The 17388-nt window shown below is 36.8% G+C and overlaps 1 protein-coding gene across 3 annotated transcripts in view; it reads left to right on the top strand.

The window, feature by feature from the left end:
- RAB3GAP2 (RAB3 GTPase activating non-catalytic protein subunit 2) overlaps positions 1-17388 on the top strand; it is a 42268-nt gene that overhangs the window by 7029 nt on the left and 17851 nt on the right. The window contains exons 2-18 of one of the 3 annotated variants that reach the window (XM_030267259.4): positions 1896-1963; positions 5220-5343; positions 6805-6886; positions 8798-8845; positions 8949-9024; positions 9169-9270; positions 10337-10436; positions 11617-11715; positions 12522-12670; positions 13604-13683; positions 13780-13869; positions 14350-14489; positions 15111-15327; positions 15632-15775; positions 16033-16115; positions 16408-16472; positions 16847-16937. In XM_030267259.4, coding sequence (XP_030123119.4) covers positions 1896-1963; positions 5220-5343; positions 6805-6886; positions 8798-8845; positions 8949-9024; positions 9169-9270; positions 10337-10436; positions 11617-11715; positions 12522-12670; positions 13604-13683; positions 13780-13869; positions 14350-14489; positions 15111-15327; positions 15632-15775; positions 16033-16115; positions 16408-16472; positions 16847-16937 — 1758 coding nt within the window. 3 annotated transcript variants of the gene reach the window in all.

Raw genomic sequence — 17388 nt, 5'->3', positions numbered from 1 at the left:
ATGATGGCACATCCTGGGATGATCTATCCAATGTGGAGGGTGGATATGAAGGAGCAGGCTTGTAAATGCTTGTGAGCTGGAGAGGGTGCTGGCTTTGCAGGGCAGGCCACACGCAGTTCCAAAAGATCTCTGCAATTTCGTCAGTGGAATGGTGACTCACCATTACATCATTTTCCCGTCTTTTTTCATTTATCTAGTATCATCCCAGCATGATGACAACTACCGCAAAATTGTGGCTATTCACAGAGGCAGCAAGAATCCTCACAGCTGCAGTTCTATGTTGTGGGTGTTCAGTCTCAGGATTGAAGTGGCTGAGGTTTTTTGGGAAGGTTGGTCTGCTCTGTGCTGCAGGGAAGACATTGGCCCCAGCTGTGTTTCTTAGATATGGCTCTGCTTCTCTCTAGACCATTCTTTCCTCCACAAATTCTATAGGAAGGGGATTTTTAAAAAGTCTTTTTAGATAGTAAAATGCAAACAGAAGTAGAATTTTATTAGCTATCTTAATCTAAACATTGAAGTTAGCTACTGTTTTAATCTTGTGGTTACTATATTTAACAGTATTTGCCATAATTTTCCTTTGTATGTTTGTACACTGCAAAAATTTTCAGCCTCAAATGCAAGATGAGACTGTGACCCTTGGAAGCTTGTTGCTTATATAGTGATGTCTGAAATAGCTGTGCAGTTATAGTTGCATTGATGATGATGCAGTAGAACTTCTTGGCTTGCCCATTTTGCAGATAGTACAGACCTTTCCATTTTACAGAGGTAAAATGGAGTGGGCATTATGTCTTCTACATCCTCCTAAAATACCTTCTTGACAGCATTGGGGAAAAGTTTATGTCTAAAATGAAATTTTTTTTTCAAAGATTCTTGTCTTCATTAGCCATACAGAAGATTTAAAAAACTACACAGAGATATTACAGATATCTGTTTTGTTGTTCAGCCTTTCCTTGCTTGCTGGTAACAGAACTACAAGTTTTTAGGCCAAATAAAATTGTTCTTGATACAAACCTTCCTGTCTGTACTGTTTGGCCATCCAAAATGGCAGAATCTTCCTTGCTTAGAACTAAATTTAAACTTGTTTGAGACAATATGCTTAAACTTCTTCTTAAGGTCAAATTTGCCATAACAACAGTTAATGGGAAAACTTGAAAGAAATCCTTGGAAAACTCTTGGAGTCAATGTTACTGCTTCAGATTTCACTGTAGTGTATGCTTGGATGGAAGCAGTCCTTGGCTTTTCTACTGGACTACAATGATGTTTCTTGATTTATTGAGGGTTCCAGGGGTGGTAGTGTCTGAGAATTGTACATCTACTACTATTAAATGCCTGTGGCTTTTCAATTTATTTCAAGTTCTGTATTTTTAGGTGAAAAAAAAGAACTTCCACATTCATTCTTACAACTAAAGAAGTAGGCCTGTCTCTATTAATCTCTGTTTTCTCAGGTGTTTGTGGTATTTTTTGAGCTTGTGGTTACTCTGAGGTTTCTGAATGACATAATTGAAACTGATCAATGTCTCATTAGTTTTCCTCTCTGTTGTCATGCAAAGATGTGAATGACCAAGATCCTTGTGCTCATTTTCTCATCAGAGGCCAAACTTTCAGCTTTTGTTTTTCTGGTGGGATCTGCATTATTCTGGGCTGAGATGTTTTGTGGTCACAGATGAACTTCCCATTGTTCCCTTTTGTATCTTGGGTACATCTCCTGTTAGTACTTTTCCATAGTGCCAGAAATGGAAGTAAATAAAATACAGAAAAATAAGACACTTCAGGGTGCTTTCAGCAGAACTCCTTTAGTATCTGTCATTTAAAAAAAGTTTTAATGCATTAGTGAGGAAATGATCACTTTGTTGTGTATGCTGTATTCCTGTGACAAGTCTGTTTTTCACTTAAAGCAGGCAAATCAACAAGCTGGGAAGATGGTGGCTGGGGAGCCTGGGATGAAGCAGAATTACAAGAACCTGTAAGTTCATATGTATATATGTGTGTATACATATATATATATATATTTATTGCTAACTTCCCTATTATAGAAGACTTTTCCATTAGTTTGTGTGTGTGGTGTTTTGTTTTTTTCCTCCTATGTAACTGTCATGTGGGCAAGAAAGGTCTAGACTTGTGTTTTAAATGTGACTGCTTGTTTGTCCCCTGTTCTGTAGTTTTTTTTTCCTAAATATAACTTGGAAGTTACCTATTGTGATAATTGCTGAAATGCTTGTGTTCTGTAGGGCTTTTCTCACCAAAGTATACACACATATTCATGTGCTGCTGCACCCTGGAGGCATCCTTTTTGTGCTGTAGCTAGTCAGAAACAGTAGGGCATGGCAGTGAATCATGAATTAATATAAATCAAAAAAATCCTAAAGAATTAATCACTGGAGTTAGGAAGATGATAGGTATCTTCCTAAGGATCAGGATCACTAGTGCTCCGTTTATGCTGTGATGTGTGGATGGTGCTGCAGGAGGGTTTAAGCTGCCTATGTGGGATGGAACAGCACAGTTGCTCTTTCAAAAGGGAAGAACATTCTTCTGCACAACTTGTTCAACTGAGAGTAGCAGGGCTGGTCTGTTAATTGTTTGTAAGGCTGAGCCTTCCAGCTGCCAGCTGACTTGATGAGATGTCAGTGAGGCTGCTTGTAGAAATCCTTTGCACCTGAAAGGATCATCTCAACAGAATTGCTTGATTAATTCCCTCTAAGAGCTCTGAGGAATCCAGACCTCACCTTACTAACAAACCCTTTCTCTGCCATCTTTTTCTCAGTGTGTAGGAAGGATGCCCAAGCTGTTGGACAGTATCCTTGTGACTATCCAGCAGAGAAGCAGATTTTTCAGCTAAGGTGACAGACAAATTGAAATGAGCATGATGTCTCCCAGGGATGAATCACTGACACAGTCAGGAATGACTGGGTATAAAACCTTTTAAATAAGATGGGTACTCAGCTGCACTCTAATTGTCATGAAATGAGTGTATTTCTCAAGCCACATCTTTGTTAGATGTACTGTGAAGTTTATAACTTGCTGAATGAGTGGAACAAATACTTGGTTTTCTACTTTTGTTGTAATGTGATAGAACCAGCAGGCATTTCTAAATTGGAATAGTTGAATTTTTCACTCTTTTCTTTCAGATGTCACACTTTTGTGCCAGGTGGTTCACATTATTCTTGCATCCTTTACATGCATGTTTTCCTCTGAAGTTACCAGTGATTCCAGCCCGAACTTCAGAAAGGGTTTGCTGTCATACACAGCAAAGAGGCTATTATGTGTAGGAGCATTATAAATACAGGAGTCTGTGTGTCTGAACACACAGCAAAGTGAGTGGGTGAAAATTATTAGTAAAATATAACAATCAATTCCCTTGTTAAAGCTTTTTACTCTTGATTTGCATTATAGCTGTGAAAGATTCATTATTTCTTGGAATTACTTGTGCCCTGGACAAATATATATTTCATGGAACATAGCAGTTTCTGAGAAGGCATTGAAAATTAAAAAAAAAGTTCCGTTTTTTTATAAGGTGTCCTTTTATGGATCTGATTAGTTGTTTTGTAGGAATGATGATATCTTTTCTTAAATGCAGATTTTAATAATTCTGTCTTTCACCTTTAAGTTTGTTTTGACAAGTTTCATGCTTTTCCTGTTTTAACCCTTAACTTTTCTTTGTAGTAATATGAGATAGTCATGTATTAGGTCTTTGTATTTCAAGTTCTTTGTTCATGCTTACAGAAAATCTTAAATTTTCTGCCTGGAATGCTGTTGCAATTCCTTTTAATCTTCTGACCAGCCTTTAATTTTTGTTTCTTTTTCCTCAGTCTGAAAATCATGACACTAAAAATTAGTACAAGGCTTTTCTTTGGCTTTTGCTTATGTGTTTTTGTACATTACACATTTATCTCTGCCACGAGGAGTTAAAATTGTCAGTATCTCAGATAACTTCATTGCCTTTTTGTAAAGTCTTGAAAACAGCCAGTAAATCGGGGAAAATAGTTGCTAAAGAATTTGGCATCCATCAACAGACAAAAATCACATGAAAATAAGTTCTCTTACACAAATTAGGAGATTGTGTGGACAATGGTAGGTAACAATTTTCGTAGTGTGCTAATGTAGACTTTATCATGGATACACAGCGTATTTCTATGTGTACAGTGACCATTTTTATGGCGCAAGGAAATAAATACAATGAGTAGCTGATTGAGAGCACGACATGCAAATTCTTCCTACAGTTTGATGTTTATTTTTCTGCTGGGAGTAAATGGGCAGATTTTCAAATGGATGCAACTTCACTGTAACAGAATAAATGGAATGAATCAGAAAATGATCACACTGGAGTTGTGTTTTTTATTTGTGCATAGCTGCTTTGAGATATTAAGGATGGAGTAATATTTTGCAGAGCTGACAGGAAGTAGGGTTGGATATGGAAGTGCAAATCGGCTCTGTGGACAAGGGAAGCGTGTTTCTGTGATGTGGTTGGATAAGAAGATGGATCTAACTAACCAGGAGTATGAACTCTTGAGACTTTGCAGCAGTTCACTCCAAGGCTGTTACTTCCTGACTTTGAACTATGATTAGCAGGAGCTACTTTGTTTGTGCCACAGTAAAATATTTGGTTTGTTGGCCCAAGGAAAAAAGATATAATTTTTTTGCTCTTATACATGAGGATGGTATCTAAATTTCTACTTACCTATCTTGATACCTTTAAGACTTGGCAGCATTTAGTTTGGAATTGTTTCATTGTGAAGTTACTTTGTGGAAAGGCACCAGATACCTCTTGCCATGTGAATACTAGCTTAGTTACTTTCTTCATATGTGCATGTATTTGCTTAATGCTGGTCAACATATGAGCTTGGATAAATTCTTCATTTTGAGTATGGATTGTAATGAGAATAACTAAAGAGTCTTGAAAACTGCCAGTCTCTCCACTTTGTAACCAATGATTTTAAAACTGTAGATCTCATTCTCCTGGTGTCTTTTTAAAAGGAGATGGTTTTGAGTAGAGCTGGTGATGAGTGCTTCTTTGTTTTCTGTTTCGTAAACACACAGCATTAGTGCAAGGCTGATGCATTTCTCAGGGCTTTTCATGCAAGTTGGAGATGAAGTGATGTGGTCAGTAATAAAAAGTCCATTCAGTGCTGCTATGGAGGGCAGGCCAGATTGTTCTCATCAGTCTTGCAGGTTCTGCTGTGTCTAAAAATTGTTGCATACATTGAATAAATCTTTACCTGTAGGAAGAAGAGGAATCTAATTCCAAGAACCAGCGAAATTACTGGCTTCAGGACTGTGTGTTGTCCTTGTCACCAACCAATGACCTGATGGTAATAGCTAATGAACAGAAAGCAGTCTTTCTAGTGCGTAAGTATCCATTCCACTGAGTTTATGCCAGGACACTTTATAGTAACCAGAGCAAGATTTGTTTGCCCCACTCCTTTCTGTTAATCCCTCAAGTCATACCTTCAAGAATTTTGAAGTATATTGTAGTACACATAATGCATTTTTTAGGTGCTGCTTGTCGAATAAGTTGCTTTGTCTTTACTTCTCAGTTGTGTTTTTACCTTTTGGCAACTATTTTGCCACATGCATGTTTTAACTATCCAGTTGTTTTAAAATGCTCAGAGATATTGATATTAATTTTTCTCAGTAAGAATCCCTTAAAAAATTACCTAAGCCAGTATCACTCTTGGAAAGGAGTGTTAATATGAATTTTCTTGAAATTCCACCTTTGATAGAAAATTCTTGAATACCATCTTGAACAATGGGTGGCTTTGTATTTTACTCTAAAGTAGGGCTCTGGGAGCTTTTAGAGGTGTCACTGCTAATATATGAGCACCGATCAGCATGACACTGTTTATAGATGTGCTGTTGTTTGAGGTTCTGGTCTTTTGCAGTGGGTGATGTGAGGAAGATGAAGGGAAACATCCTGATATGGGGGCTATTATGGCATTTTAAAACAAAAAATCAGTGTTGAAACTCAGATTTGTGTAGTTGGGCAGATTGTATTGAGTTGTTGTACTGCTTTGTCATTCCCTGCAAAGCTGTGTATTCCAAACCTGCTGTAGACCAGTTGCTAATTTGTCATCAAAATTGGAAAAACAGCAGTACTCCTCATGAAGTTCTTATTGGATCAAGCATAAAGAAGTGATTTAAATTTCTGGAGAACAGCCTCTGATGAACTTCACAGTGACAACTGTCCCTCACTGGGCAGAAGTGTCCCTGTGCCTGAGGTTTTAGGTGTCAGACAAATGGCACACAACACTAATTTAGTTTTGGTTATCCATTGACACCTGGGAGATGATTCAACAATCAAATGCCAGCTGTAACAGCATCCTGTGAATAATAAAGTATGGTGTTTTCTAACCTTGAATTACGATGCAATGATTAAAGATTGTCAGATTGAATGTAGGGTACTTAAATTCTTTTTGGCAGTTAAAACTAAAATTTTCTATTCATTGTAGCTCATGTTCAGTAGTGTTCCCAGTTTTTCCTTGCTTAGTACTTCTTTCCTAAGGATCACTGTTTCCTTAATTGAACCTATTAAAATTTGATGGATTACTGTATAAATATTTTGAAACAAAACTAAGTATTTCAAAATTTTAGTGTCTTACTCCATGTAAATTTCTAAGAAAACATATGAGTTCTTTAGAAAAGTCACTAAGAACATATTTTTATTTTTATGCTCTTCAAGGTTTGTAATTGGCACTTAATCTAAGTGTGGTGGGATGTATTGTACCAAAGAGAAAAATTAAAACTAGAACTATACTTGTGAGATGCAAAACATTGGGGTTTTAGAGATGGTATCTTTATTCTTCATGGCAGCTAAATGGAAGCACAGTGACAAGGGAAAGGAAGAAATGCAATATGCTGTTGGCTGGAGTGGCTCTCTGAATGTTGAAGAAGGGTAAGTGTTGAAATGCAGCTGTGATTTAAGATGTTATTTTCATGTTTAGCAATTAGTAACCTGCTTTTTACTTGTACTCTTTTTCCTTTCATGTGAGTGCATTTGTGGTTTTATGTATATTAGCATTGGAAACAAATACAGTAACATGGCTCATGAGAAACAGTATCAGCAAAGCTCACTCCTGTGTATTGTGTGGTATCTCAGAACAAGTTCTTACAAATTAAAAGAATGGCTCTCTGCAAATCACTGTAATCACTGTATTTGTGTGTACTTTAGACATGCTTTCTATAAATTCTTGTTCTAGAAGGGAAAAAAAGTACTGTTTTGAAAAATCTTTTATAGTAGAGATGAAATTTTCTTAGGGAATGTTGCAATTGGAAATATATGAAGTTGTTCTAGAAATACTTCTCTTCATTTTCAAAACCTCATTCAAACAAGCATAGTCACCTCTCTGATCAAAATACGGTTTTGGGCTCTAAGTCAGGGACTTGGAAATTTTGCTTTGGTCATACATTTGGTATTTATACAATATTTTCACTTCATCTATCTTCAAATAACCAGACAGATGCTTTTTTGAGTCTCCCATATGGAATAAGATTTTGCACTTTGCTGTTACATTTGCAGCCTTGAGTTGCCGTCTGCCTTTGAATGTGTTCCCTGATGCCTTCAACCTTCTGTTTGCTGCAGGAGGTGTTGACTTCATCAGCTTCTCTCCAATCTGCAAAAATCACAATCCTTTTATAAAAATGCTGTTGCTATGTGCTTGAAATTACCCTGACATCTTTTGTAAAAAAAAAAAAATCGGTTTGATGGTTTGTTTCTTACTACTGTTACAGTCCTGAGGGATGCTACCCTATGAAACAGGTTGCTCTGTTTAGGTAGGGGCACTTATATTCAATACATTTTGATTTATCGTTCTGTGGAGGTGTTAATATGTTAATTACTGTCAAATTTCAAGACTTGACTGGTTTTGGTTAGTTTTTTGTTTGTATTTTTTTTTTTCTCCAAAGTTGCCTTCAACTGAGAATGTTCTGTGGTGGCTAGGCTTTGCTATTGCAAGATGAGATGTCACTGATATATTTAATGTTGCTTTGAGGATGTAATGAAGTTGCAACTCATCTCAGCCTTGCATTTAGAAAGCTTTCCTTCTCTAATTGTCTACCTTGCTTATTTAGCCACTCTTTGGGAAATGGAGGTGACCTGAAATGTAAATAATAAACAGTACTGTTGGTATTTATGCTTTAAGTGCTCTTTGGGATGTCATCTTGACTTCTATGCTGTCTCATAAAATCTTTGTACCTTCTGTTTCCCTAGACAGTGTAAAACTTTGTATCATGATAACAGTTAAATAACTTCTGATTTGAGATATTGAGGCCTGCTCATCTGCTTGCCTTCTGCATGCTTTGCCTGTCACTGAGCATGCTCAGTTATTGCATTAACTGGGAAGACCATATTCAAATGCTCTCAAATTATAAGGCACTAAAAGGCAATGGATATAAAATCTACCTAGTTGCATATTTCAAAAATTTATTTTGATATGTGTGGTTCAGTTAGCTCTTAAAAAAAACCAATGTGTTTTTTTATGACAGATCATTATAGATCAGAAGGAATAATTTACCTTTAGGCACATGAAATTCAGCTTGAATCTGCTGAACAGTAGAGACAGAATAATCAGTCTGTGATTTATGAAAGACAGCATTAACAAGGTACAAAAGGGCTGTTTGGGCACTCTTGAACATGTAATTGAAGATGTCTTTAAAATGAAGGGACTTTTTTTGATTCTAACTGTGAATTTGATATATGGCTTTAATAAATTATTAAAACTTTCAAAGTGCTGACATGGCAAGATCTCTTGCATGAAGTAAAATTTCACAACAAGGGAAACCACTAATTCTGTGTTTCTGTTTCTAGTGAATGCGTGAGTAGCGTATTGTGCGTTCCACTGGCAAGTCAGAAGAGGTAAGGATGTGTATGCATCACTAATGTCCTTGCATGACACTTTTCTATGTGTCTGGCTTAGAGTGGGATTTGTTTTTAACTTGAGTGTGTCTTTGTGAAACAGGAGTTCCACAGGCCGCCCTGACTGGACGTGCATCGTGGTTGGCTTCACCTCTGGCTACGTTCGGTTTTACACCGAGGTGCGTTTCTCAGCGGGGCAGGACAAGGGAGCTCTTGGCATAAACATCTGGGTGTTTTCAACTTTGGTCCCTGCAGACTGTACTTTTTGCCTTCCACAAGAGAAAGGACTGAAATGTTCATGCTTTTTATCCTTTATTTTCTAGAGTGGAGTACTGCTTCTTGCACAGCTTTTGAATGAAGATCCTGTCCTACAGCTAAAGTGCAGGACCTATGAAATTCCCAGGCATCCTGGTGTCACAGAACAGGTTTTGTCAGATTATTTCAAAAGCGAAGTGCCAGTGTTATGGGGTATGGAAGGGAGTCTTCTCTGTGAATGCTCTGTGTCCTTTACCAGTTTTTGATGGGATGGACAATTCCTTAGAACAAGAGGCCCTTGATTTCTTGTTCTAGATGTATTCATGCCTGTATATTTTGAGGATTCAGAATGTCTTTTAGAGTATTAGCATTATTGATTTGTTTTATTTTTCTCTGTTTGCAAAGGAATACTTCATTCATTTTCTATTTATTAATTTATGTGCAAAAAAACATTATAATGCATTGATGAAGGGAAAAACGTAACTTGACAGGCACCAAGAGCTATTCATACTCATTCTAAAGAACTTTTCTTAATTATTTCACCAAGAAGATAGGTGGAAATGAAAAAAATATTTATAGGGCTAGGTGCCTCCATGTTGTTATGCGTATTTCCTGCAGAAAAGGCTCTGCAGAATTCAGACTATTTAGTAAAGAAGGCAACTTTCTTTGCTTTTGGCTGAGTTGGCAAGCTTTATGTGGAAAATGAACAAAATCACAGAAGTTTCCAAGTTTTCTTTGTACAAATACTCACATGATTTAGTATGACATTTTTGGGATCAATTTTGAAATACAGAAGCATTAAGGAATATGACTCTTGAATTTGTATTGCCAGATTAGCATTTATGTGCCCAAGTGGTAATTCAGGCAGGCATTAATCCACTTTCATAATTTGGCTTCCTAAAACTGTGATATTTACATTCTAGATAAACTTGTTTTTCTGTTGCCTTCAAAAGCTACTGTGACTTATGTAAGCGATAAGATATATAAAGCAAACAAAGAAGTTATTAGAAGAAGATAAAAATAGAAAACTATGTGGCTAAAATTATTTTTGGGAGAGTTTAATACTGAATTTTTGTAGTTTTGCCTTAGTCTGTTGCCTGTGGCTTGTTCAATATTAACTCTCTGGATGTAATCCTCATCTTTGTGTAGTTAATAGTATAAAAAGCCAGAAAATAAGCTGTTCTAACAGTAGCAGTGATCTTCTTTTTGTCTTCTTTTTCTCATTTTTTTCCCCAGAATGAGGAACTAAGTATCTTGTACCCAGCAGCAATTGTGACAATTGATGGCTTCAGCCTCTTCCAGTCCCTTCGTGCATGTCGCAATCAGGTAGCAAGAGGTACGTGTAAAGAGAAATGTTTATTTTTCAATCTGTTTATAGTTCTTTAGTTTTTAGGAAATTTGCTTAGATTAAATATAAAATCAAGGTGGAATTTAGATCTTCCTTGCTTGTTCATCAATACATTGACACCTACTGCATTCAAGGATGTTTCTTCCTTTACAGAAAATGTTCCCAGAGCCCAAGCTGTCCAAGTAGTATTGACTGTCTTCTACATGCTCACCATAAAACTGTACACTGGTTTTGGCTGGAATAGAGTTAATTTTTTTTTTCTAGTAGCTGGTATGGGACTGTGTTTTGGATTTGTGATGAAAACAGCACTGACAGCGTGCTGACGTTTTAGGTAGTGTGGAGCACTGCTAGCTCAGTGTCAAGGCTTTTTTTGTTTTTCACACTGCCCTGATAGTGAGCAGGCTGAGAGTTCCCAGAAACTGGGAGGGACACAGCTGGGACAGCTGACTCCAACTGACCAAAGAGATACTGTGTGCTGTATGATGATACTCCTGGAAATAAAACCTGGGCAATCTTCAGAGTTATGGCATTTGATTTCCCAACCACTGTTACGTGTGATAAAGCTCTGCATTCATGGAAGTAGCTAAATAGCTGCCTGCAGCTGGAGTGCTGTATCTTCCTTCATTCTTGATCATCTATATTTTGGGTAATAGATATTTTGAAAGTGACACTCACTGGTTTAGTCTTACCACTGTTCTCACCTCCCACTGTTACATATCTAGTGAGTGTTCTGACTTTGCAAGTACTTGGGTGGAGAAGTTTCCACTTAAACATGCCCAAACTACAAAAATCAATTGTAGTTGCTTTAAAAAATTGTACCTTATATATATATATATATTATATATTGTGTGTGTGTATATATATATATATATATATACACACACATATTACCCATAATAGCTAGTAAATGCACTATCTCCAAGCACAAAGTGTATTTATAATAGAATATCATGTGCAGTTCTATTTCAGTTAATTTTTAAAAAATGTTTTGATGACAGTAACTATTTCAAAAGGCCATTTTAGCAGATGTTTTAATGTGTGTTAACTTAAAACTAGGTTATTTTGTGGCTTCAGATTGCATCAGGTGTTTTTTTTTTTCTCTCTGATATGCTAGTCCTTTGTCGTTGACTCAGTAGAAATTTTTTTGTGCTTTATCAACTTTTGTCAGCTGCAGCATCTGGTAATGAGAATGTTCAACCTCCACCATTAGCTTATAAGAAATGGGGTTTGCAAGATGTGGACATGATTGTTGACCATGCCAGTATTGGTAAGCATTTCTGTTTAATTTCAAGTATTTAAAAAAATAAAATTAATGTTTTTATGCAGTTAAATTCTGGTTGAGAGCACTTAGTGATACTGGTTGGATAGAAATACATAGTGAGAGAAGGCTGTCATAGTAAGTGATCTCATTAACCACTATCAAAAATATTTTTTATTTTCTTTTCTAGTCTGATTGAGTCTTCCCCCTTACAGCTGTAACTGTCTTGTTCTTTCTTGCTTGGTAAGAAACAGCTGAGAGAAACCAGATCAGATGCAGTTATTTCAATTTCTGTCACAACTGTCTGGCAGACAAGTTAAGACTGGTATGGGTCTTTCCTGAGTCTAACACATAAGGAAGATTAAATTTGAGATGTTTCCTTTCCAAAAAGGACAAATTGATTTATAGGCTCTCAAAGACTTTTACCCTTCAGGAATTTGCAGAAGCCTCAGTTCTTGTGCATATCTGAGGGTCAGTAAGCTTAGTTTCTCTTCCACCCTTTCTACAAAAGCAGCTAAGAGGTCAGAAGGCTGATATCAGGGCAGGTGAAGTGAGTTTGGTACATGTATTTTTGCTGCTGAACTCTGCTGAATTTTTTTTCTTCTGAACAAACCAGATGTGCTTTATAATTAATCCAAGTCCATTAGGTTATTTCTGCCATGTTGTTTGGCATTTCTGTGCTTAAAGATGTTCCTCTTCCTTTCCCCTGAATGCTGGCTGGTCAGTCAAGAAGGCAGGAATATATTTATGCTTTTAGAGCAATTGCATGCCTCTGTTCTGAATGTGTAAGACATTCACTTTAATGTTTTTGTTAGGCATCATGACACTGTGTCCTTTTGATCAAATGAAGACTGCCTCCACTATAGGAGGATATAATGCAGCTATAAAAAACAGTCCACCTGCCATGTCCCAATATGTTACTGTTGGAGCCAATCCTTTCACTGGGTTCTTTTTTGCCCTGGAGGTATGTACTACAAAGCTGACTCGCTGAAACTTTTGATAATTTATCTTTTTTTCTGTATGAGTATTTCTGAAGTATTCTTATGTTCATTTATGTTGACATTTCCCCTTCTTGATCTTCTGGAACTGGAGTGATTTGGAGTGGATGTGATAGTAGTGTCTAGCATGGGTTCCTGCTACTGAGAAATTTTATATTCTATCTTAAATTGAGTGTGATAAGTAACTTTTTCAAATTTGTCCACTTATTGCAAACTAATGTTTTTGAAAAATTATGTTGGTATTTTGTAAACATGCATCTTACGGATATTTGGAGGTCTTTAGTCTTTGATTCGACATGACCTGAGTACATTGTAATGGTTTCTTGTAGGAGAAAACTGCAGTTTGTGCTTGCCTGTGGTATATTTACAGCATCTTCTGTTGTATGGGAAGAAAAGGATGTCAGTGTAGCTGTGTCTGTACATTCAGACCCTACGTGCATACTGTCCTTACCAGGATTGAAAGTTAATTGAAAATGCTAGAATGGGAATTTTGGTTTTTGTACTTGCTTTCCAGCAGGTTTGTGAAAACCTGCTTGTGTTGATATTTGTAAGGATGCCAAATCCATACCCCAGCCAGCACTCTATGATCGATGATACACAGGGTGTTTTTAACTTCTGTTGCAGACAAACATACTGAGCTATCAGTGACTTGCAGGAGGATTTTGAAATGGTAAAGAGATGTCAGAATGGCTTTTCTGGGGGCAATGAATTAAAATTTTGCAGTCTTGAAGCTATGCTTTCTGAGCTGAAAATCCATAGGAGGCCTGAAAAACTATTCTGCAGTTTAGTTCAGTTTAAGAATTATATCTTGGCTTTCTAGAGTTTTTGTTACTTCATTTCAGGGTGGTTCAGAGCTGATTATTTCTTGTCTTTCTAAACACTTTATTCCTGTATTTCAGGGTAGCTCACAGCCACTGTTGTCTCATGTTGCCTTAGCAGTTGCAAGCAAACTGACTTCAGCATTATTTAATGCTGCCAGGTAATAATTTTTTTTTTTTTTAAGTTTTAGCTGCATAATATTTTGAATATTTTTAGGACCATTAGTGTAATTCTCGTTATGTTCTTCTGTTGCAAGTGGCTGGCTTGGTTGGAAGAGTAAACATGAAGAAGAACCTGTTCAAAAACAGAAACCAAAAGTGGAACCTGCAACCCCATTGGCAGTGAGGTAAGTTGGTTTTTTTTTTTTTTTTTTCACTGTCAGTTGCTTTGGATGTCTTGTGTTTTTAATTATTTAAATTATCTTGAAAGGTTTATAATTTAACATGAGGCTTTAAGCAGTGATGGTAGTTTGCAGGACATTCGTTTTAAGCTTTTTTTTCATTGCAGATTATCATTCTGAATAAATACTTATTCATCTTTCCCTTCCAGTGCATGGGTTCATTGTTACTGTACAGTCACTGCCTGACAGTGTATGACAATGCAGTCAATTATCCTGCTTTCTGAACTTTGCTTTTTCAGTAGGACTTTGGCAGAGCTATGAAATATCTTGGTAGACAGAACAAGAACTTTTTTTATTATTTGCTCTTAATTTTTCCCATACCTTCTATTACCTTAAAAAAAGAAGTCTTCATCCTTGGAGGAAAAGATAACTATTTCTGAAGAAAAGGATGTGTCTACTGGCTTTGCTTCATTATTATTCTTTTAGGTTTGGACTTCCTGACTCCCGGCGCCATGGTGAAAGGATATGTCTTTCTCCATGTAACACTTTGGCAGCAGTAACAGATGAATTTGGAAGGGTTATTTTGCTGGATGTTACAAGAGGACTTGCAGTTCGCATGTGGAAAGGTATAATAGTGATATTAGTGTAGCAAATAATATTCTTCAAAACACTGGGGCATCTTATATTCAGTCTTAGAATTCCAAGAATTTTAGTACGTTGCTTCAGTACAAACCAAAGTCAGGTGTAATATTAAGTCCATAAGGGTATTTTTGTAAATCCCTGGAATACTAATATGGCCTACAGTTAAAATTTGATCTGTTGGATTTGTATTTTTTTTTTTGGAAGAGCTTTAGCACTATTCCTCAAGGTTCTTTCTCTTGATAAACTCTTTAATTCTGCTGAGAAGATAAACTTTGAAAAATCACTAAGACATACAGATTGTTAGATTCTCATTTCATCATGATGGCTGTGCAACAAGGGCAGCCTCAATTTCTTGCATCGATGTAATGTTCAGAGTTTTGGGGTGTTTTTATATCTTCTTCTGAAGAATTTGTTCCTCCCCAAAGCTTTGCCAAAGGCTGCGTTTGGCCACTCTTTGGTGGGCCCGGTTCCAAGTCAATGGACTGGAGTTCTTTACAGGAGTCAGGAGTTGCACAATTTGAAACAAAGCTTAAGATTACAGCTTGATGTGCTAATTCTGTATTAATTTCTGCACACTAGTGACTTTCTTTCTTCTCTTTACAAAGGATATCGTGATGCAGAAGTTGGTTGGATACAGACTGTAGAGGACCTTCAGGAGAGGGAAACTGAGAAGATGGATTCTTCTCCTTTTGGGAATGCACAGGGTCCAAGCAGGGTAGCTCAGTTCCTTGTGATCTATGCTCCAAGAAGAGGCATTCTGGAAGTGTGGAGCACACAGCAAGGACCTCGGGTTGGAGCCTTCAATGTGGGGAAATACTGCAGGTAAGAAACAACAGGTAGCCAGGTAGGCATGGTGGCTGTGCTGCTGCAATCAAGTGATACATAGCTATGCCAGGGGTAAAAGTGCTAGTGGTGCTGGCAAACACTTCCTGTGCTGCCCAGTGTTTCCACTGAATGCAGCTTGTTGTTCTAGAGGTGGGGACTTCATCATATTTCCTCACTCTATAGTCTTTTCTGACAAAGGTGCATAGCAGTTCTTAAACCTTTGCTTCATAAAACTTGTTGCCTCTTTAATTGTTTGTGGACAGGGTAGGTTGTTAATTTTAGCAATTTTTTAAAATTTCAGGTTGTTGTATCCTGGTTATAAAATAATGGGTCTAAACAATGTGACCAGTCAGGGATGGCAGCCCCAGACTTACCAGATCTGCCTTGTTGATCCAGTTTCTGGAAGTGTAAAAACTGTCCACGTACCTTTTCATTTATCACTGAGGTAAGAACGTTTTATGCTCTATATAAGTAAATTAGTTTCATTATTGTTTCTGGAAACAGTTTGAGACAGTAATTCTGGTGTTCCTTTTCAAGCTGAATAGCACTCTGTAATAGTCTCATTGGTTTGTATGGATTAACATGATTTTCATTATTGGGATGTTACCTTAAAGTAGCATAAATAATTAAAAAAATACAGTTTTATTGAATTATTACTTTTAGTTCTCTTCACTCATGCAATTAAAAATTATTTTCCTTCAGTGATAAGAAGAGTGAACGAGCAAAAGATATGCATCTAGTGAAGAAGTTAAATGCTTTACTCAAAGCTAAAACCTCAGATCCAGGTAGGTTCTCTTGTATAATTTCTTAGGACTGTGTTATCAAAGAGTTTTTGGATTATCTATGTTGTAAGTGTGCAACCACATGTACAATTGTGGTGCATTCTGACAGTTAAGATGCCTCGGGGTTTCTGTTATTTTGTTTCATTTTCCTCAAGCTTATTTTGGCAGCTTCTGCAACAGTGTCTTCATCTTTGTCTTGAACCCACATGCACCTTAAATGTGTTGCCGGTTGACTTACTCTTCAGAAGGCATTTGAGAAATTAGGAATTGAAATTGTGATTGTCTTTGTTTGCAGATTTAGTTGAAGCTGAAGCAAAGGAATTGATACTTGATATCAAATACCCTGCTACAAAAAAACAGGTAAGCATTTAGAGTATCCTTTAAAATTAGAAAAAAATTACTGCATTATCAGGGTGCTAAATCTTTTAAATAAGGTTTTTTCCCCCTAGAATTACTTGAAGCAAATAATTGAGCTGTTTAGAGTTTCTGTGTGTTTTTTCTGGGTAGTTTTTTTACGCCATATTGACTGGAATGAACTTTAACTTGTGACTTCCCCAAGGCTTTGTCTGTGAATAACAAAAAGAGAGAAGACCTTTCTGTAGGAACAAATTATGCCACAAGTATATGTGAAGGTGAAAAATCTTGGTCAAAGTTGTGTTATTGTTGGCTGAACTTGCATGTTTTTACTGTGAGATTAAATGAATGTTTAATTCTCTTGAATATCTGCTTAACAGGCATTGGAAAGTATATTGACAAGTGAATGCGTGCCACTTTCATCTCTCACAAACATCACTCAGACATTAATGGATAATTTAAAAAAGCAGGGTAGGTAGATATTGATTTTGCAAATATAGAGAGGCATTTGCACTTTCTCTGCAGTGCTGTAACACTGTTGTAGAAATGTTCTGTTCCACAGGAAGACCAGGCTTTGTCTGCTTAGTTTCAGTGCTAGCTATCACAGGATGTTGCTTTTCTATGTCTTTATTTAATGCAGACTACAAATAACTTGCTGGTAAGTATGCTTGGCTAAGCTTGCTATGTGCCTAGTAACTTGTGATTATATTTTTAAAAAACCTAACAAAACAAACTCAAAACCAACTGGTCTGGGTGCTTGTGTCCTGTTAAATCTTCCTTTAGAAAGAAGGTTCCATAGCTTTTTCCTGTAGATGTTTTAATGTATTCTCTCTCTCCAGAGAAGGAAGTGAGGATATGGCATGATCTGTGAATTTTAATGTACTTGAAGCACAAAATATTTATCACTGAGAATCTGAGCTGC

The sequence above is a fragment of the Taeniopygia guttata genome, chromosome 3 (genome assembly GCF_048771995.1).
Source record: "Taeniopygia guttata chromosome 3, bTaeGut7.mat, whole genome shotgun sequence".
In the NCBI taxonomy this organism is placed as follows: Eukaryota; Metazoa; Chordata; class Aves; order Passeriformes; family Estrildidae; genus Taeniopygia; species Taeniopygia guttata.
The sequence above is the reverse complement of the archived record's forward strand: the minus strand, read 5'-3'. Positions and strand labels throughout refer to the sequence as shown.